This window comes from Linderina pennispora (genome assembly GCF_002104995.1).
Source record: "Linderina pennispora strain ATCC 12442 chromosome Unknown DL89scaffold_1, whole genome shotgun sequence".
NCBI lineage: Eukaryota > Fungi > Kickxellomycota > Kickxellomycetes > Kickxellales > Kickxellaceae > Linderina > Linderina pennispora.
This window is the reverse complement of record NW_024468249.1, coordinates 2,761,700-2,780,150: the sequence shown is the minus strand read 5'-3', so window position 1 is coordinate 2,780,150 and position 18,451 is coordinate 2,761,700. Positions and strand designations below refer to the sequence as shown.

The 18,451-nt window shown below is 59.6% G+C and overlaps 10 protein-coding genes across 10 annotated transcripts; 5 read left to right on the top strand and 5 right to left on the bottom strand.

The window, feature by feature from the left end:
• Positions 1-49: 49 nt before the first annotated feature.
• Positions 50-2,482, bottom strand: DL89DRAFT_264615 (putative proline--tRNA ligase C19C7.06). The gene is made up of 2 exons (XM_040886323.1): positions 2,011-2,482; positions 50-1,920 (listed from the first exon to the last, which is right to left on the bottom strand). Exons 1-2 carry the CDS (start codon positions 2,333-2,335, stop codon positions 80-82), a joined length of 2,166 nt encoding a protein of 721 aa, XP_040748037.1. The 5' UTR covers positions 2,336-2,482; the 3' UTR covers positions 50-79.
• Positions 2,483-2,652: 170 nt separating this feature from the next.
• On the bottom strand, positions 2,653-4,691 carry DL89DRAFT_264614 (kinase-like protein; the record flags this gene model as incomplete). The annotated part of the gene is made up of 4 exons (XM_040886322.1): positions 2,653-3,528; positions 3,551-4,081; positions 4,107-4,366; positions 4,670-4,691. The coding sequence occupies 4 exons, from the start codon at positions 4,689-4,691 to the stop codon at positions 2,725-2,727; spliced, it is 1,617 nt and encodes a 538-aa protein (XP_040748036.1). The 3' UTR covers positions 2,653-2,724.
• On the top strand, positions 4,679-5,779 carry DL89DRAFT_264613 (uncharacterized protein). Its single transcript, XM_040886321.1, has 2 exons — positions 4,679-4,799; positions 4,894-5,779. The coding sequence occupies exons 1-2, from the start codon at positions 4,698-4,700 to the stop codon at positions 5,692-5,694; spliced, it is 903 nt and encodes a 300-aa protein (XP_040748035.1). The 5' UTR covers positions 4,679-4,697; the 3' UTR covers positions 5,695-5,779.
• Positions 5,780-5,909: 130 nt separating this feature from the next.
• DL89DRAFT_264612 (uncharacterized protein) lies at positions 5,910-7,439 on the top strand. Its single transcript, XM_040886320.1, has one exon. It carries the CDS (start codon positions 6,390-6,392, stop codon positions 7,347-7,349), a length of 960 nt encoding a protein of 319 aa, XP_040748034.1. The 5' UTR covers positions 5,910-6,389; the 3' UTR covers positions 7,350-7,439.
• Positions 7,390-8,609, bottom strand: DL89DRAFT_320255 (uncharacterized protein; the record flags this gene model as incomplete). The annotated part of the gene is made up of 1 exon (XM_040891191.1): positions 7,390-8,609. The coding sequence occupies exon 1, from the start codon at positions 8,419-8,421 to the stop codon at positions 7,390-7,392; it is 1,032 nt and encodes a 343-aa protein (XP_040748033.1). The 5' UTR covers positions 8,422-8,609.
• A 430-nt stretch (positions 8,610-9,039) lies between these two features.
• DL89DRAFT_264611 (uncharacterized protein) lies at positions 9,040-10,076 on the top strand (the record flags this gene model as incomplete). Its single annotated transcript, XM_040886319.1, has 3 exons — positions 9,040-9,048; positions 9,403-9,728; positions 9,804-10,076. 3 exons carry the CDS (start codon positions 9,040-9,042, stop codon positions 9,871-9,873), a joined length of 405 nt encoding a protein of 134 aa, XP_040748032.1. The 3' UTR covers positions 9,874-10,076.
• Positions 10,077-10,958: 882 nt separating this feature from the next.
• DL89DRAFT_264610 (PLP-dependent transferase) lies at positions 10,959-12,436 on the top strand (the record flags this gene model as incomplete). Its single annotated transcript, XM_040886318.1, has 2 exons — positions 10,959-11,203; positions 11,371-12,436. Coding segments are annotated over exons 1-2 (1,234 nt in total), but the record flags the coding sequence as incomplete, so codon positions are not given.
• On the bottom strand, positions 12,436-15,681 carry DL89DRAFT_281144 (uncharacterized protein; the record flags this gene model as incomplete). The annotated part of the gene is made up of 9 exons (XM_040889628.1): positions 15,412-15,681; positions 14,780-15,382; positions 14,599-14,706; positions 14,075-14,531; positions 13,828-13,967; positions 13,408-13,801; positions 13,031-13,245; positions 12,507-12,869; positions 12,436-12,466 (listed from the first exon to the last, which is right to left on the bottom strand). Exons 1-9 carry the CDS (start codon positions 15,660-15,662, stop codon positions 12,436-12,438), a joined length of 2,562 nt encoding a protein of 853 aa, XP_040748030.1. The 5' UTR covers positions 15,663-15,681.
• A 105-nt stretch (positions 15,682-15,786) lies between these two features.
• Positions 15,787-16,548, top strand: DL89DRAFT_301224 (uncharacterized protein; the record flags this gene model as incomplete). The annotated part of the gene is made up of 1 exon (XM_040890839.1): positions 15,787-16,548. A coding segment is annotated over one exon (762 nt), but the record flags the coding sequence as incomplete, so codon positions are not given.
• A 30-nt stretch (positions 16,549-16,578) lies between these two features.
• DL89DRAFT_273859 (S-adenosyl-L-methionine-dependent methyltransferase) lies at positions 16,579-17,481 on the bottom strand (the record flags this gene model as incomplete). Its single annotated transcript, XM_040889114.1, has 4 exons — positions 16,579-17,052; positions 17,108-17,212; positions 17,316-17,339; positions 17,362-17,481. The coding sequence occupies 4 exons, from the start codon at positions 17,479-17,481 to the stop codon at positions 16,579-16,581; spliced, it is 723 nt and encodes a 240-aa protein (XP_040748028.1).
• Positions 17,482-18,451: the final 970 nt, after the last annotated feature.

Below are 18,451 nucleotides of genomic sequence, written 5' to 3'. Positions count from 1 at the left end.
GGCGGAGAATTTGGCCGCCAGCGCTAGAGATTTGTAATCTTTTTTAATTGTGCACTGAATCAGCTACGGGGGAGATTGTCTAGTAAGAGCGTCCGAACAGAGCATAGCGCTTGGCCTCGTGGCCGCACTGGATGCACTTGGTCTGGCCCGGGACGATGGGGGGCTCGGCCGGCTGGTTGTACGGCAGACACAGCGACTTGGCGCCCATGGACGGCGCCTTGTCGTCCTCGGGCTCGTCGCCGAGGGAGTCGCGCGAGCTCCGCTCCTTGATCTGCTCCTCGCACTCCTCGCGCTCGCACCACGGGATGAGCGTCAGGCACTTGTCGTTCAGGGTCGGCACAAAGTTCTCCCAGTCCAGCACAATCTTGACACGCTCGTCCATGGTCTTGCGCGCCTTGACCAGCATATCCTTCTGGATGGTCTCGAGCAGCGCCGGAATGGCGGTCTCGATGTCGCTGCGGGACACGGGCTGCTTGGCGAAGGTGTCGCGGCGGACAGTCAGCACCGACTGCTTCTCCAGGTCCTTGGGGCCGATCTCGAGACGCAGCGGCACGCCGCGCAGCTCCCAGTGGCTGAACTTGAAGCCAGGCGTGTAGTTGTCGCGCAGGTCGGTCTCGACGCGCAGGCCGAGCTGCTTGAGCTGGTGGGCGACGTCCAGGCAGGCGTCGTACAGCTTGCGCCGCTCCTCGTCGGTGTGCTTAACGGTGATGCCGCAGGGGACAATGACGATCTGGGTCTCGGCGACGCGGGGCGGCAGAACCAGGCCCTTGTCGTCACCATGGACCATGACCATGACGCCGATGGTGCGCGTGGACAGACCCCACGACGTCTGGTGGACAAACAGCTTCGGGCGCTCGGCGCCGGTGGCCTCGGGGTCCTCGACGACGACGTTGAACATCTTGGAGAAGTTCTGGCCCAGGTAGTGCGACGTGCCGCCCTGAATACCGCGGCCCGTGGTCGGAATGAAGCCCTCGACGGTGGTGGTGGCCACGCCGCCAGCAAACTTCTCCTTCTCGGACTTGACTCCCTCGATGACGGGCACGGCAAGCAGCTCCTCGTAGATGCGGCGGTAGAGCTCGAGGATATCGCGCACCTCCACCATGGCCTCATCCTTGGTCAGGTGGGCGCAGTGGCCCTCCTGCCACAGGAACTCGCGCGTGCGCAGGAACGGCTGCGGGTTCTTGAACTCCCAGCGCACCACCGAGCACCACTGGTTGATCTTGAGCGGCAAATCGCGGTACGACTGAATCCACTTGGCAAAGTACGGGTACATGACGGTCTCGGAGGTGGGGCGGATAGCCAGCGGCTCGGCCAGATCCGACGAGCCGGCGCGCGTCACCCAGGCGACCTCGGGCGCAAAGCCCTCAATGTGGTCCTTCTCGCGCTCCAGCACACGCGACGACACAAACATCGGGAAGTAGCAGTTCTTGACACCCAGGTTGCGGATCCCGCCGTCAAAGAACTCCTGGATCTGCTGCCACACAAAGTACGCCAGCGGGCGCACGATGTAGCAGCCCGACACGTCGTAGTAGTCGAGCATCTCGGAGCGGGTGACCACCTGCTGGTACCACTTGGCGAAGTCGCCCTCCTTGGTGACCTCGATACCGAGCTTGGCCGAGCCCACGACCTCAGCGACCTCCTTCTTTGCAGCCTTCTTGGGCTTCTTCTCGGCCGCAGCCGGCTTCGGCGCAGGGGCCGCAGCAGCAAGCTTCTCAAAATCGATCGGGCGGAATGCGGCCAGACCAGGGACCGACTCGAGGAACGACGTCAGAGTTGCTGGGGCAATGAACACAGTGCGGGTGCTGTCCAGCGGGTGGAAGGCAATCTTGCCGACTCCGTCCGCCAGCAGAGCCTGGTCGACGACGACCTTGATGTGCTCGACGTTCTCAGCCGGCACGTTGCCCAGGGCAAAGGGCGAAACTACAAGCGAAGGAAAAAGCAAACACCGGAAATCCACACATCAGCCATCAGTCCGTGTGACTCACACAACAGGCTGCCGCCAGTACTTACCGGAGCCCTTCGACGTCTTGAAAATGTTGGTCAGCACATCGTCGTTGGCGAACCGCAGGTCCTTGAGTCCAAGCTCCTTGCCCAGCAGCGTCGAGTTGGTGCCGGAGTCGCCCTTGGCGATGACGACAACGGGCGCAATCGGCGCACTCTTGGGCTGCTTGGGCTTGAAGATCAGCGTCTTGGTCAGGACGTAGTCGCTGGGCACGCCCGAGACGGTCGCCAGGGCTTCGGCCCACTGGTCTACCGTGTCGACCGCTGCATGCTCGAATGCGGACTCGCTGAAGCCAAGAGTGTTGAGTTTAGAAATGAGCTCGGCAATCGACATTTGCTTTTTTGGCTAGCAGGGAAGGTAATAACAAATGCAGCACAAGATGTTAAAATGAATAAGGAAGAAGAGAAGGAAAGGGCAGGGCTTGAAGGACGGAAAAAAAGGACCGGTCGCTTTGAGGCTCAGCCCGATTGATTTGCCTGACGTAGCAAAAAATTTTGCTTGGAAAATGGCCGGCCCGCAAAGGTGGCAAGCCCATCGAGTTTATCACCTGGTTCCGTCGATGCCCTCAGTGCTGCTGATATCGCGTGCACATTCCTGGGTCCTCCCCCCACTGCCTTGCAGCAGCAGCATTCTCTCGAAGCGACATCAAGTACATTCATAGTGGGTTACATTCGGGGTAAGAAAGAAAGATTGAAGAGTAGGCTACATGTTTTTGTTTATTTTTATTTCCAGCCAGCGTCGGCTCCATTGTTGCCGCTGCGCTGGTACGGGTGGTGATGTGTGTTGCGACTGGTGGTGGTGGTGCTGTTGCCACGCTGAGTACTGCCGTTGTAGCCCCGACGAGACGACGAGTCTCTATATCCGCTACTGTCTCTGTAGCCGGCGCTGTCTCTGTAACCACCACCGTCCCGGTAGCTACCGCCATCTCTATATCCACCACCGTCTCTATAGCCACCGCTGTCTCTGTAACCACCGCTGTCTCTGTAGCCGCCGTCTCTGTATCCGTCGTTGCGCGAGCGGCTGTACGAGTCGTCACGGCGGTGGTACCTTCTATCGTCTCTCCGCCTGGGCGAGTAGTGCTCGGTATTCTGGCCCGTGTGCCTCGGGTAGTCGTTCTGCTGGTGGGCCGGCGGGGGCGGCTGGGCGACCGGCTGGGTGCCCTTGCGCTGCTGGTGCTTGCGCCTGTCAAACTCATGTGAGTGCTCAAACTTGGGCATATCCTCGGGGCGTGCCGGGAACGGCGGAGTGCAGAAAAAGTTGCTCTTCAGGGCATCGGCAGCCTCAGGGCGGCGGTCCGGGTCCAGCTGCAGCAGCTGCTCCAGCAGATCCACAGCGTCGTCACCGAAGCGCAGGAACTCGTCGCGCAGGCGCCGCGGGTAGCGTGCAAATTCGCTGACCTGCGAGCAGTCCGGCAGCTGCTGCCAGCGCGGCCACGAGGAGTTGTCGGGGGACCCGCAGACGCGGAAAATCTGCTCGAGCTGGTCAAGGTCGGTCTTGCCCTGGAACACGGGCCGGCCAAGCAGCATCTCGGCGAAAATGCAGCCGAACGCCCCACATGTCGATGGCGGTGGTATAGCGGCGCTCGCCGAGCAGGAGCTCAGGCGGGCGGTACCACCGCGTAACCACGCACTTGGTCATGTCCTTCTTGTCATCGAGGTTGAAGGTGCGTGCCAGGCCAAAGTCGGCAATGTACAGGGTGCCTTCGTTGTTGACAAGCAGGTTGCTGGCCTTCATGTCCCGGTGCATGACCTTGCTGGCATGCAGGTACGCGGTGCCCTCGAGGAGCTGCTTCAGGTACAGCTTGATGTGCTCGATCTTCAAGTGCACCTTGGGGTTCTCCAGCAGACCCGTCAGATCATGCTCCATGTACGGAAACACCATGTACACTGATGGCACGGCGCTGCGGCTCTCGTGCTTGACCAGCATGTCGGCCAGCGGCACCACGTTTGGATGACTGAGCGCCTTCAGCAGCTTGATCTCGCGGATGGCTGTGATCGGCAGCCCCTCCTTCTCGTTGTGCATCAGCACGCGCTTCAGTGCAACCACGTCGCCTGTGGCCTTGTGTACTGCCTTGTGCACCTCGCCGAAATGTGCCTTCGCCCACCTTTGTTGTCAGCTCGTAGTCCTCGAAGGCCGAGCACCCGATGAACTTTTTGCCGTCGCGGCGGCGTGCGCGCGGCGGACTCGGGCTGTTGCTGCTGACAGAGGGGCTCTCGGGCACCTGCTGCGTCCCGTTGCGCAGCTGGTCAGGCCGTGGCACAGACAGGTGAGTACGCGCATACTCGCGGGCCCTGGTGTCGCTGGCTGGGCCCATGGGTGGCTGTGTGGGCTCGGTGGGCACAGGTGGGCGCAAGGTCCTTGTTGCTCATGCTGGATGTGTAAAAAAGGTTTCGAAATCCGCGTGCAGAAATGCAGAAAATGAAAGGGAGGAGGTTCTTTCGCTTGTAAGCGACCTTTCAAGCGTGCAGTTTCAGGCTCCCTCCTCGACTTTCTGGTTTGCAAAATACAACAGCGAATGCGCCTGAAACGAAGAAAGAAAACCGGGAGTTGGAAAGAGAAAGAGTAAAAAAAAAAAAAGAATAGAAATCAGGAGAGAAAAAGCCCAAGAGACGAAAAAAAAAATTGTTTGTTCAGGCAGAAAGGGTGTATTCGGGGCTAACGGCATACTCTTTCTTTCGCAAAAACGCATCTTTCGATGACGACTCCGGAGCCCTACTTCTTCCCCCCGCTTTGGGAGCAGCGGCGGCGGCACATAGCCGACACGCTGTATGCACACAAGGTGCAGTCGGTGCTGGAGGTCGGCTGTGGCGAGGGCAACATCCTGAGCTTCCTGACAATGCCCACCGATGACGACGAGCATCCGATCACGCAGCTGGCTGGCATCGACATAGCCAAGGGCCTCGCTGCTGAACGCCAAAGCCCAGCTTCTCCCGGGCTATATGGACAAGACAGAGCCACGCGTCGACCCACTCACCATCACGCTGTATCATGGCGACGGCACCATCCCCATCTGTGGCCTGAGCGCCGACGCTGTCGTATGCTCTGAGGTGATTGAGCACGTGTATCCGGACCAGGTATCGGCGCTGACGCAGGCTGTGTTTGGCGGGTACCGGCCGCGCCTGGCAGTGTTTACGACGCCCAACGCCGAATTTAACGTCAACTTCCCTAACCTGCACTATGGCACTCCACAGGCCATGTTCAGGGACGCTGACCACAAGTTCGAGTGGACGCGTGACGAGTTCCGGCAGTGGGCGCAGGACTGCGCTGACACATACGGGTATGATGCTGGGTTTGTGGACGTGGGCAGGCAGATGCGCAATGCAGCTGCTGGGTTCGTTGCCTGCGGCGGGTGCACGCAGATGGCTGTGTTTGTCAGGCGCACGGCTCCAGAGCAGCAGTATCAGCACCAGGACAGCGGCGAGAGGTGTGGCCAGCCGCCGCAGCTGCTGGAGTCAATAGAATACCCGGTGTTCTCGGGGCGTCGCATGGCAGCCAAGCAGCTGGAGGCACTGGTAGAAGAGACCGCCAGAACGGAGGCCATGGACGGGGTGTTTACGCTGGAGCAGCTGTGGGGCAGGCCCAAGATCCAGCAGCAGTTCAAGCGCCGCGCCGCCCTGCGTGTCTGGGTCATTGGGAACCAGCTCTTTTCGCAAACCGACCACGACACATTCTGCCTGGAACGGCGCCGCTGAGCAGTGTGGGCATCCCAACATGCACACGCTCAAGCCTGGTGGCATGCAGCTGTGGTCAGTCCACTTGATCACGTGTGGTTACGACAATTGCATTTCTGTTGCTGGCCGGGAGGAGGCGCTTACCTCACACTTCTCCTCCCATCCACTTTTTAATACAACCTGCAAAAGGGCACTCTTTCTAACGTCCAATTTGCGTCCTGCTGCTATTATTTCTCGCAATCTCTGCTTCATTTGAGGATGAACATTAGCGCAAAAGTAGACAGCGACCTGCTGTTTATAAACTTTAACCAGGATTTCAGGTAGGCGCATCTCAATGCATATACGCAGTTGCTGAATTTCGCCTTCAATTTTCCTTGCTGGCTGCTAAACTCGCTTGTCTGCCTTGTAGCTGCTTGTCGGTGGGGACAAAGAACGGGTACAAGATATACAACTGCGAGCCGTTTGGGAAATGTTATGCGCGGTCCGAGGGCGGCATTGGGCTGGTGGAAATGCTGTTTTGCACGTCGCTGGTGGCACTGGTGGGCTCGGGTGACCAGCCTGCATTGTCGCCGCGGCGGCTGCAAATAATTAACACAAAGCGGCAGTCGATAATCTGTGAGCTGACGTTCCCAACCACTATTCTGGCGGTGAAGCTGAACCGCCGGCGCCTTATAGCGGTTCTGGAGGAGCAGATATACGTGTACGACATCAGCAACATGAAGCTCCTGCATACCATCGAGACGCCGCCGAACCCGAGCGCAATCTGTGCCATGTCGCCCAGCAGCGAGAACTGCTTTATCGCGTATCCGACGCCGGCGTCAGTCAGCGTGCCGCCCAGCAAGCCTGGCGGGGCGGTGGAGATTCCAGCGACCACCGATGTGATGGTGTTTGATGCCAACTCGTGCGAAGCCATCAACATCATCCAGGCCCACAAGAGCCCGATCTCGTACCTGGCCATGAACCGCGAGGGGACCATGCTGGCCACCGCGAGCGACAAGGGTACGGTTATCCGTGTGTTTTCGCTGCCGGGCGCCCAGAAGATTGCGCAGTTCCGGCGTGGTGCGTACCCGGCCAAGATCCACTCGATCACCTTCAATGCCACGTCGACGCTGCTGCTGGTCTCGTCAGACACCGACACCGTGCATATCTTCCGCGTCGCCGACGGCCGCAACCGCTCGTCAAAGAAACATGGCGGCTCGAATGGGTCGTCGCCCAGCAGCGCGCTGCATCCGACCGACTCGTACGCCAGCTCGATTGGGTCGGCCGAGACCGAAGTGTCTGGGTACGAGGGCAGTGGGCGGCAAGCGGACGGCGGGCGGGCGTCGCGGCGCTCCAATGGCCGGCAGGGCCAGGCGCCGTTCGAGGGCATGCTGCGCCGCGCGTCGTGGAAGGGCCTGGTGAGCAGCAAGATTGTGGGCAAGGCTGCGCAGCTCATGCCCGATATGCTGTCGGAGATGTGGGAGCCGTCGCGCGACTTTGCGTTCCTGAAGCTGCCAAAGTCCAACATCCAGAGTATTGCCGCCATGATGAGCTCGTGTCCGCAAATCATGGTGGCCACGTCCGACGGGTACTTTTACCAGTACAGCATTGACCTGGACAAAGGCGGCGAATGTGTGCTGCTGAAGCAGGACTGTCTGCTGGACAGCGCCGAGGAGCTGGGGGCCTATGCCAGCTAATACTTTCTTCCTTTTTGTACTCAATAGCGCTCTTTTTTAATTACTCTTCGAAATCCTCAATGAACTGCGCAAACTGCTCTGGCAGATCGCCATTCTCCCTGGCCTTCTTGAATGTCGTCACAGCCTTCTCGTACATTTCCTCCTGGGCGTCCTCCTCCTCCTGCACGTTGCCCAGGTTCAGCTGCACCTCGCCCAGCAGCAGCAATGCGTCGCCCTCTTGTCCCTCCAGCAGATCCTGTGCCTTGGTCAGCAGCTCGACAGCACGCTCGCGCTCCGGCACCTCGCCAGTCTCCTCGTCCTGCTGCTCCAGTAGCTCGCTTGCCCTGAGCCAGCTGGCACGCGCCAGCGCCAGCTTCACAGCCGCATCCAGCTCCAAGCCCTGCAAGGTGTCCTCGGCCCACCTGATCAGCTTGGTCGAGTCGTCGTCCGAAAGCCGGCGGCTGTCGGCCAGCGCCAAAACCAGATCGGCGGTAGCCACGGCCTCCTGCTGCTTGATCTGCTGGTCGACAAGCTCCAGGGCCCGATCAAACTCCCCCAGCGCCTCATCAACCCTGGATTCGCCCTCGGAGAGCTCCAAGGCGACCTTTGCCAGGCCCGAGTGGACGCGCCAGGCAAAGTCCCGCCCGCCCATGCGCTCCTTGGCCTGGGAAAGGCGCTGGTGCGCCAGTTCCAGGAACTGCGGTTTGTCGTCGGACTCGGCCAGCTCCGAGATGCTGAACAGGGCGGAGCCGTAGATCATGTAGAATTTGGGATCGAGATCGGGCGTGTCGGCCTGGGCCGTCTCGTGGTGCACCCGCAGCATGCGGTCGCATTCGTGGATGGTGCCGCGCAGAAGCACTACGGCGCGCTCCGGCTCCTCCAGTGCCTCCAGGGCGCCGTCAAAAATGCCCTCGAGCTCGTCCATTTCGTTGGTTTCCCCGTCGCCCTCGTTCTTGAGCATAATGGTGGCTGTCTTCTCGTCGTCAAAGTCATTGACCACCTGGGCGCCCTCCGCCGTCACCTCGGCCTTCTGCTTCTTGGCTGCGCGCGCCTTCAGGCCCATGGGCCGCTTCTTCTGGTTGACTTCAGGCATTTTAAATTAAAAATTTGGAAGGAAAATTTTGCGCAGGAACGAGAAAAAGGGGAGCTCAGAAAAATTTTTTATCCTTCTCCTGCTGCTTTCGTTGTCTGGTTGGGATGACGTGAGTAGATGCTATTTTTCGTTTGTCAGACCCAGGCTTCAAGCCGATTAGATCGCAAAAATGGGATACAGAAAACCGAAGCGATTAGAAGGCTGGGTCTCCCCCCAGCAGCCCGGAGGGCCGCCAGGAGGCTGGGTTGCTCTTAGGACAAACACTAGCGCGCTGAAGACATGGCGTAGGCCAACCTCGCGACTCTGTGCGCCTGTAAATAATAGACATAAGGAGTCCCAGATGCCCCGGCCCTTTCGGCCCTGAATGTCGACCAAACCCGCAACCAACCCAAAGTATGGTTTTCGATAAATTGGCGAATCCCGGAAAGGGCTCTGAAACAGCCAGCCTGGACGTCATGATGGCGTCAAAACAAAAAACGACGAAAAAAAAAAGCAAAATGGCTGTTCCATACTAATGCCGCATGCAGAGTGTGGGCATGTCGGGTGGTGGGCCTCGTCGTGGTGGCAAATGGGCAGCGTTCGTTTTACTTTGTTTGCTGCTGATTTTTCTTATCGACAATGTCGCTGGCAGACCTGTACAAGGATGGTTTGAGTGATAACGGAAGCGGGTCGGAGGGCGAAGAGGACGAGTATGTCCCAGGTAAGGCAACAAATCCGAAAAGCAGCTATTACGTGACGGCGGGGTATGGCCAAGAAAGAGTCTGCTGAGCCCGAATATGCCCCTCATCTGCTAGACAGCCTCGAGGAAAACGACGAGACGGACGGCGAGCAGGCCGAAGAGCCAGAGGATAGACCACCGTAAGCACAATGTGTGGACGCAAAATGGCCGGAATCCACAGGCCACTTGGGGGCGATGTGCATGACATGCAAGAATATGCATAATGCCCCGGATGCAGATGTAGGGAGCTCACAGAAGCGCAGGCGCAGGAGAAGAAGCGCAAGATCGACTCGATTTGGGAGGAGATGAACGCGCCGTCGGAGCGCCCCGCGAAGGCTGCCAGGCCGGAAGCCCCCCGGCCGGAATCAGCTGCGCCGCAGGCAGAGAACAGCAGGCCGCAGGATGACGGTAAGGAGGTCAGGCGGGCGGCACCAAGGCGGCGCGCATCAAGGTTCAGCAAGATCGCTGAGATGGTCGAGCAGCGGCGCGCCAAAAAGGAGAATACGCTGGACAAGGCCAGGCGCGAATGGTCGGGGTTCGTCGCAGAGCAGGGGATCCGCGAGGACCTGGACCAGGCCAACAAGGACGGGTAAGATGCTGCATGCAAAAAAAGAGAGCTCAGCTGCTTTTGCCTATGTGCTGATTACTCCATATGTCGTGGTAGGTTTGTCGAGCGCCAGGAGTTCTTGAGCCGGGTCAATGAGCGCACCTATGAGCGCTCACGGCAAAAGTAAAACAACCGCCTATCCCTTTTTCTCCATACTGGTGGGAAGTTGACGGACCGTGCGTCTATTTATCCCCAAGGGGGTGTTTATTACCGGTGGACGGAACCTACGGAATGAAAGGCGAATTGCGGCGAAATCGCTATAGTGGGCGCAGTTTTTTTTTTAATCTGCTCTTCGTGCGCCCTGGGCAATAAACTACAGTCGGTGTCAAATTGGCGAATGGAGTGCGATGCTGTATTAGGCCGTGCCCAATAAACCGCCGCGCAGGCGCAAGGGGATGGGTGTGCATTTCGGGCAGTGCACTTTTACGTCACGGTGGGATTGCAGGCAAAGGGGGGACCGACTGGCGCCGCGCTGATGCAGCGATCGGGTATAAAAAGGGCAGATGTGGTGGGAGCTCGCTGCCAAAGTAGCAAGCATCTTTTTTCCATTCGTCCTTTTTCTTTTCCTGGTCGCAAAGCAAGCGTCCAGCTCTGTAATTTTTCTCTTCACAGCACAAGCGTATCTAGAAGCCATGGTTCAAGGTAAGGGCGGGGGCTTTACATCGCGAGGCTTACGCTTCCCTGTACGACCGAGGGAGATGCGGGAAAGACAGTTAGTCACACTGTAGTGACTCTCATGCGGGCACGAGGGGGGCGCACGTCTTGTCCTGCCCCGCCCCGCAGCTTTTTCTCCTCCACTTCATATCCTCTGGCGGGAGCCTTCCATTACTATCTCTGAAACATTAGTCACTAGCGATTCTGTTTTAAAAAGCTATGCTCTCGCTGCTCGGCCGTTCGCGCGGCACCCCTCTCAACAAGACACTAACACGCATGCTTTCCACAACCATAGCCACTCAGCAGAAGGCCGACACCGGCAGCACGAACCCGTCGTCGGTGGACAAGCCGCGGCACACAGGCAAGGTGCTGACGACGACGTCGATGAACCCGCGGATCCGCGAGATGGAGTACGCGGTGCGCGGGGCGATTCCGATCCGCGCGGAGGAGCTGCGGGTGCAGCTGCAGAAGGCGCCGGAGTCGCTGCCGTTCAGCAAGATCACGGCGTGCAACATCGGCAACCCGCAGCAGCTGGAGCAGAAGCCGCTGACGTTCCTGCGGCAGGTGATTGCGCTGATGGAGTACACGGATCTGCTGAAGCCGGAGATGATTGAGATGACGCGCAAGCTGTTCCCGGAGGATGCGATTGCGAGGGCGAAGAGGAACCTTGGGTTCGTGGGGAATGCGGCCGGAGCGTATACGCACTCGCTGGGCATCCAGGAGATCCGCGAGGACGTGGCCAAGTTCATTGAGGAGCGTGACGGGTTCCCCTCGCACCCCGACAATATCTGCCTGACGTCTGGGTAAGTGGCACTTTGAGCTAAGCCCGAATTTGGGCGGCGGGAAATTTTTCCATTTGTGGCATATCTTTGGTTGGACTTGCAGATCACTAGCGCACGTTCCCACGTCTGGCCTTTTTCTGCTACTGACCCGGGTTTCTCTTTCTTTTCTTGGATGCTGTCTTTTGTAGAGCGTCGGGGGCAGTCGAGCGTGTGCTGGACGTGCTGATTGCGCACAGCAACGTGGGAATCATGATCCCGATCCCCCAGTACCCGCTGTACACCGCGACCCTGACACACATGGATGCCAAGGCAGTGCCGTACTACCTGCAGGAGGAGAAGGACTGGGGGCTCAGCATCTCGGGTCTGAAGGAGGCGCTGGACGCGGCCCGTGCTTCCGGCACCGACGTGCGCGCGCTGGTGGTGATCAACCCGGGCAACCCGACGGGCGGGTCGCTGTCGGCCGAGAACATCGCCGAGATTGTGCGGTTCTGCGAGCGCGAGCACCTGGTGATCCTGGCGGACGAGGTGTACCAGACCAACATCTACACCGAGACGAACCCGTTCGTGTCGTTCAAGAAGGTGGTGTCGCAGGAGCACTCGAACGTGGAGCTGTTCTCGTTCCACTCGATCTCGAAGGGCATGATTGGCGAGTGCGGGCGGCGTGGCGGATACTACGAGGCGGTGAACATTGACGAGGCGGTGATGGCGCAGCTGCTGAAGCTGGCGTCGGTCAGCCTGTGCCCGAACGTGCAGGGCCAGATGGCGGTGGACGTGATGGTGAATCCGCCGCGGCCCGGCGACGCCTCGTACCAGCAGTACGCGCAGGAGCTGGATGCCATCTTCCAGAGCATGAAGCGCCGCGCCAAGAAGCTGGCGGCGGCCTTCAACTCGCTGCCCAGCATGACCTGCAATGATGCGCAGGGCGCCATGTACCTGTTCCCGCGCGTCGAGTTCCCGCAGGCGTTCGTCGACGAGGCCAAGGCCCTGGGGCAGGTGCCTGACGGCCTGTACTGCATGCAGATGCTGGAGGCGACGGGCATCTCGGTGGTGCCGGGGTCGGGCTTCGGCCAGGTGCCGGGCACGTTCCACTTCCGCTCGACGTTCCTGCCGCAGGAGCACCTGTTTGACGAGTTCATCGATGGATTCAAAAAGTTCCATCCTGTCGTTCCTGGCCAGGTACGCGGCGAACCTCTAAGGCGGGGGACTAGACACTCTTCTATCTTCATCATCAACAAGGACCATATACTTTTCTTTCAAATGGTGCAGTGTTTCTCGAGCAGCTCCCTTGCCAGGTGCATCGATCCCAGATGCTACATATATGGACGCCAGGTTATATGCAGCCTCGCGCCGCAGGTCGCTAAAGTCGTCATCGGTAGCAGCAGAGTCCAGGGCAACCGGCAGCTCAAAGACGCGCTCGTAGAAATCAATGGCCAGATGCTCGGCGCCGACGGAATGGAAGGCGCGGGCATAGTTGTAGGCAATCTCCTGAATCGCAACCATATCATCAGGCACCGGCCGCTGCGCATTCCTGGCCGCCTGCTTGCAGCGCAGCTCGGCGTAGCGCTGGAGATACGTGAAGCCCTGCATCAGCACGCGGTGGCGGTTGGGCATATCGGAGCGGATGGCAAAGGCAAGATATGCAATCCCCAGCTGCAGCGCCGCGACTGGCATCCTCGGGCACCAGCGCCTGCACCAGCGTGTACTGCATCACCGCCTGGGTGGCAGTCCGCGACGCCGCCATGATGTTGGCGGACATTGCGTGCAGCGCGGCCACGTCGCGCCACGTCAGCGGCAGGCCTTTCGCGCGTCTCGCCCACAACCGCGTCGGAATCAGGCAGATCGGCGTACTTTGGAAGGTGCGCCAGCGCGTGCGGCAGCGTGTCGGATGAGCCGTAGACGCCGTCGGCCAGGAGCGAGAGCTGGCGACGCATGAATTTGTACATGGGCGGCGACGACATCAGCTGGCTGAGGCTGCTGGACCGGCACATGGCATACGACGCCAGGCGGTACACCGCCGCCTTGGCCGGCCGGCTGCCCCAGATGTACCGCACGGCCTTCGTAGGCTGTCTCGTGGTCGGCTATGCGCAGGGCGATGGACCAGGGATGCGGTCTTGAGAGTCCGGCGCCGCACGTGGTCGCGGACAAAGCAGTTGCACTGCACCACGTCGTCCAGCAGCTTGAGCGCCCGCGCCGACTCGCCGTCCACCGCCAGGCAGCGGGCGTACTGCAGGAATATGTCGTGCCACTCGCCAAAGCTGCTGCATCAGATACGATGTCGGCACCAGGTCGTCGTCCTCGCTGGTCTTCTTGGCCAGACGCTTCTTGATGCGAGCCATGCGCCGCTGCGCCATCGATGCCTTGTCGCCCACCGCCTGCCCGTTCTCTAGCTGCGTTGATGGCCTGCGTGCGGTAGCCGCGGAACGGGACGTGGACCGGTCCGCCATGTAGAAGAACGGCACGCGCTTCCAGTCCATGTACAGAAGGTATGCCGTCTGCCGGTACTCGGCGCGCGCTGCAGCATCACCGAGCCGCGGCTCCAGCTCCGCGAGCTTGGCGAACCACAGCCCGGCCTTGCGTGCCAGCGCCAGGTGCCGCTCGGTGCTGCTGTCAGGGCTGCGCCTGTGCCGGGCGTGCGCGTCGCCCACGACGCACCAGTCCCTGGGCTGCGTCGCTGCTCGGCCTGCTGCTGCTGCTGCGCCTGGTCGCGCGCGTCCTCGGCCTGGATCTCCTCGACCTCGCGCAGCAGCGCAAACGCCTTGTCCACATGGCCCAGCTCCTCATGCACCTCAGCCAGCAGCATCCGCGCATCGACTAGTCGCGCGGCCGCGCCTCCGCAACCAGCTCAAGGACACGCACGCGCCTGCTCCCAGCGCCCCAGCTCGCGGTACGCACGCGCCAGCGGCTCCCACAGCTCGACCGTGTCGGCTGCAGGCAGCAGACGCAAGGCGCTCCAGCAGATCCGGCCGCCTCCTGCGCGTGGCCGACGTCGACCATGCTGCGGCCGATGTCCAGGAACACATCCGCATACACGCCCATGTCCTGCTGGTCGACGACTTGCAGATGCACGTGCGCCTGCTCCGTCTGCCCCAGCAGAAGCCGGCACTGCCCCAGCTTGGCGCGCAGCTCCACCGGCAGCTCGTGGCCGCCGCCGGGCTGGTAGAACTCGGCGTCCAGGTCGTCGCTGTCCCACGTAGTCTCGTTACCGCGGCCCTGGATGAACCGCGCGCCAAGCTTGATTCGCAGCGATTCGCGTCCTGATACGCGTGCCGCATAATGTACAGCTCGGCTATCATGTTGATGTCCGAGTAGTCGTAGCCCTCCACTAGCCTCCATCGACACTGTCAACTGCCTGTTGTTGCGGTAGTACTCGCTCAGTTCGCCCCCCTGCCCCGTCGTCCAGCTCGCTGCTGGCGTACATTTTTGTGTAGCTGCGCACCAGCTCGTTGTAGTGCGAAACGGCTGCCGTGAACCACCCCAGAGCCGCTGCTGCATCCCCTCGGCTCTGCACTGCATGCCGTGCCGCGCTACGCACCAGCATCAGGTCGTGCGGCTCCAGCCGCAGCAGCTCGCGGTACGTGCGGGATATTTTTGTGTCACCTGTGCGCTCCTGCAATGCCAGCTTTCGCTTGAGCAGCTCCGGGTCGCGGCGGCCATTGCGGATTGCGTTGCTGATGCAGTAGAGCGCCGCCTTGCCAGTCCTCGTCGCTGGCCTGCCCCAGGGCCTGCTTGCGCTCGGCCGCCTCGCAGTGCATGGCGCTGAGACGCTCCCACAGCTCGTGGTTCGACGGCTGCAGGTGAGCCGCCAGTGTGTATAAATGCACTGCGTCGTCGGGCCTCCCTTGCTCGTCACGGATCAGCGCCATGGTGTACCATGCCTCCTGCGCATTGGCGTCCACACGAATTGCCTCGCACAGAACCTCATATGCTGCGTCCAGTTGCCTATCGACAAACAACGTGTTGGCCATACCCAGTAGTCGCTGTGCCTCGGGCTTTGCCCGGTGCCGGTTCGATGGCCGCCCGCGCTTCTGCCGCCCGATACCCGACATCCCACGCAATGCGTCTTTGAACCCATCCATGTCGCCTAGGAGATCGTCGTCTTCTTCTTCGTAGTTGCTGTCCTCGTCGTCTGTCAGGAACCCGCCCTCTAGGGCGTATGTGCCGGGCTTGTGGTGCTGCCCGTCGTGGTGCCGGGCGCACTTGCTCGTCATCGCCATCCTCTCCATCGTCACCATCGTCCGTCGCTGTTGGGCGCCTCTGTGTCCCAGTTGACAGTAAGCTTGTTGGCGAGTTCGGTTGATCCTGTGGCCATGCTGGCCATAGCGATAGCCGACTGCAGCACTGAGGCGTCAATCTGGTTCTCGTCCTCGTCCCCGCTGCTGTCGCTGCTGTCTGCCCGGTTCTGCTCGTCGAGCATCTCCAGCTCTTCCGAGTCCAGGTCCTCTTCGTCCAGAATATCTGAGTAGTATTCGCTGTCGTCCATGAATTGAAATAATGCAAAGTGGAAGCGCGCTTTTTTCTCTTTTGCGCATGTATTCAGTTTGGTATTTACTGCCTGCCTGCCCTCTTTATAGCTTGTGGGCGGCGAGGCGCGTTCACTATTGCCTACCACCAAATGCCTAGCGCCCACTCTGCAGCTTTCTCTTTCCTTCATTTCGCGTTCTTTTAAGCTCTCAATTCAATGGACACCCTCAACGTGCAAGACACTCCACTGGTCACCCTGCTGGACAGTCTGCTCACCGAATACAACGCCACTCTGCGCTCGCTACTCGGCCAGTTCGACACCGAAGCAAACAAAAACACTGACCCGCACGCCTCGCAGCGTCGCACGCAAACCACCCAGCGCCTGGCCGCCCTGGACCGCGACCTGCAGAAAATCTACACCGAGATCTCCGCCCATCCAGGCGCGCCAGGAGGAGATCCGCCAGACCCAGCTCAAGTCCATTGCCAGCCGCTCGGCCAAACTGCACTTTATCGAAAGCATCCTGGACTCTAAGCGCCAGCTCGAGACCACCGCCTTTGAGGCCCGCAAGACCCTCGATAGGGCCAAGCTCGCCGCTGACACAATGCCCGAGGTCACGGAGCTGATTGCGTATGCGAAGAGGATCAGTCCGTATACAAAGGCCCCGCCCAACTACGACCCAAAGAACTCGGTGGTGCCTGCAGAGCCGCCATATCCAGTCGAGGTCTCCATGCGCATGGGTGTGCTGAACCAGTACCGCGCGCGTCGTGCCATGAAAGCCGAGCGCGAGAACCTTGTCGAAGAAGACATGCACGAGTTTGCTGACGCTCCAGACGAGTTCCAGTTCGGCGACCTCGAGGCCAGCGACCTGCTGCTCGGCCTGGACCTCAACCCGGATCTCGAATAAAAGAAAATGTGCTACTTTATTACTCCTTTTTCAACACGGCAACCTTATCTGCCGCTGCTCGATCAGCTGCGCCAGGTGGCAGAACTGCGCTGTCGTGACGTCCTGCGGCCGCACCCTCGGATCGATCCCGCACTCCTCCAACAATGGCAGCTGACTGGCATCCCAGTCCTTGAAGATCCGCGCCAGCATCTTACGCCGCTTCATGAACGCAAACCGCACCACGCGCTCGAGCGATCCCAGCGACGACTGCAACAGCGGCTGCTCTAATGGCCGCAACTGCACCACCGTTGCGTCTACCTTGGGGCGCGGTACGAATCCCGATGCAGGCACCCGGTATATCTCGTAGGCATCGCACAGGGCCTGCGCTACTACCGACAGCCGCCCGCGCATGGGCTCGCCAGCCGCCGCTGCAATGCGCTGCCCCACCTCTTTCTGGAACATTAGCGACATCGACACCGAGCCTGCATTGAAAATCCCCTGCCGACCCTCCACCATCTTCAGCCACTGCAGCAGCATTGGTGTTGCCACGCCAAACGGCAGATTGCCCTAGCAAATGCACATGTGAGAACTCTCCATCGGCGCGCTTGAGAATCTCGCTGTGGTTGATTTCCAGCATGTCGCCTAAAATCACGCTGAACCTCCCCATTGACGCTTCCTGCAGCTGCTGCAGAGTCGGCAAGAACCGTGCATCCTTCTCCACCGCCACCACACGCTGTGCACCGCTGTCCAGAATCGAGCGCGTCAGGAGGCCGGGCCCGGGTCCCTACTTCGACGCAGAGCGCATTGTCCAGCTCAAGTCCCGGCCAGACTGACGATTTTGTCGGTGATGTTCTTGTCCATTATAAAGTTTTGCGAGAGCTGCTGTTTTGCGCGCAGGTCGTAGAGCCGGATCAGATCGCGGATCGAGGGCAGCTTGGGGAGTTTTGTCGCCATGTTCGTCAGGAATTTTATGAGTATCGAAATGTGGTTTTTTTTTCAGCCCTAAAGTCTAGGCGATTTCTGGGAGTGCAGCGCTTACTGGCTGTCATTGTCGATTTTGGGGAGGCCAGCAGGGCTGAGAAATCGAGCCTGCCCTGAAATATATACTTGGCAAAATGCATGTCTTTGAAGCTCAGGAGCTCCACGGCCACGCTAGTGGAATGCCTCCTAAGCGGTAAATCAGGAACAAATCTCAGTCGTTGCCTGCAGCCACCTTCAGGCTGCTGCAGATGACCGGAAAGCAACAACACGTCCTCCCTTACTAATTGCCATACACGGATGCTCCAGTGCATATAGCGCCTATAAACGCGGCTGGCCTGAGTTTGAAGGTGCTAGTCGCCTCTCTCATTAGCAATGACATTAGCAGTCTGTTAGCTGTGTGCCTTGCCTTTTCTGATTTCTTTAAAAAGATATTGACTGCACGCGATTATTGCGATATTTTCCATGGGCATATCTTCAGTGCAAGGGGAGAAATGCCTTGGTCACGCACATGCAAAATGTCTCTGCGTGGGGTTTTATAGAATTTAAAAATGGACTACACACCGGTGCCCCCTTGATTTCGAGCCCATTGTTCACTGAGTCCTTTCATCACACCTTGAAACAAGTCATCCCGGTGTTCAGAGCGCGGAGGGGGGGTGAACGCCGACTCCAAAAAGCAGATTCGTACACCAAAGAAACCTAAATCATGAATACCACTATCATACGGGGCCAATGGCAGCTTCACTGATATGGCAGCTGCTCAATCAGCCCAGCCATTTGACGACAAACGCCGAAGCTTGTAGATAAGCGTGTAGGAATAGCAGGTTGAGAAAATAGGCTGTTTATTCATGTCTGGACCCTTGCTATATCTTGAAATAGACCCGGCTATCAGCCAGTGCTCACTCCGCTATATCAAAAGATAGTAGCGAGCTACGGCGCTAGGTCT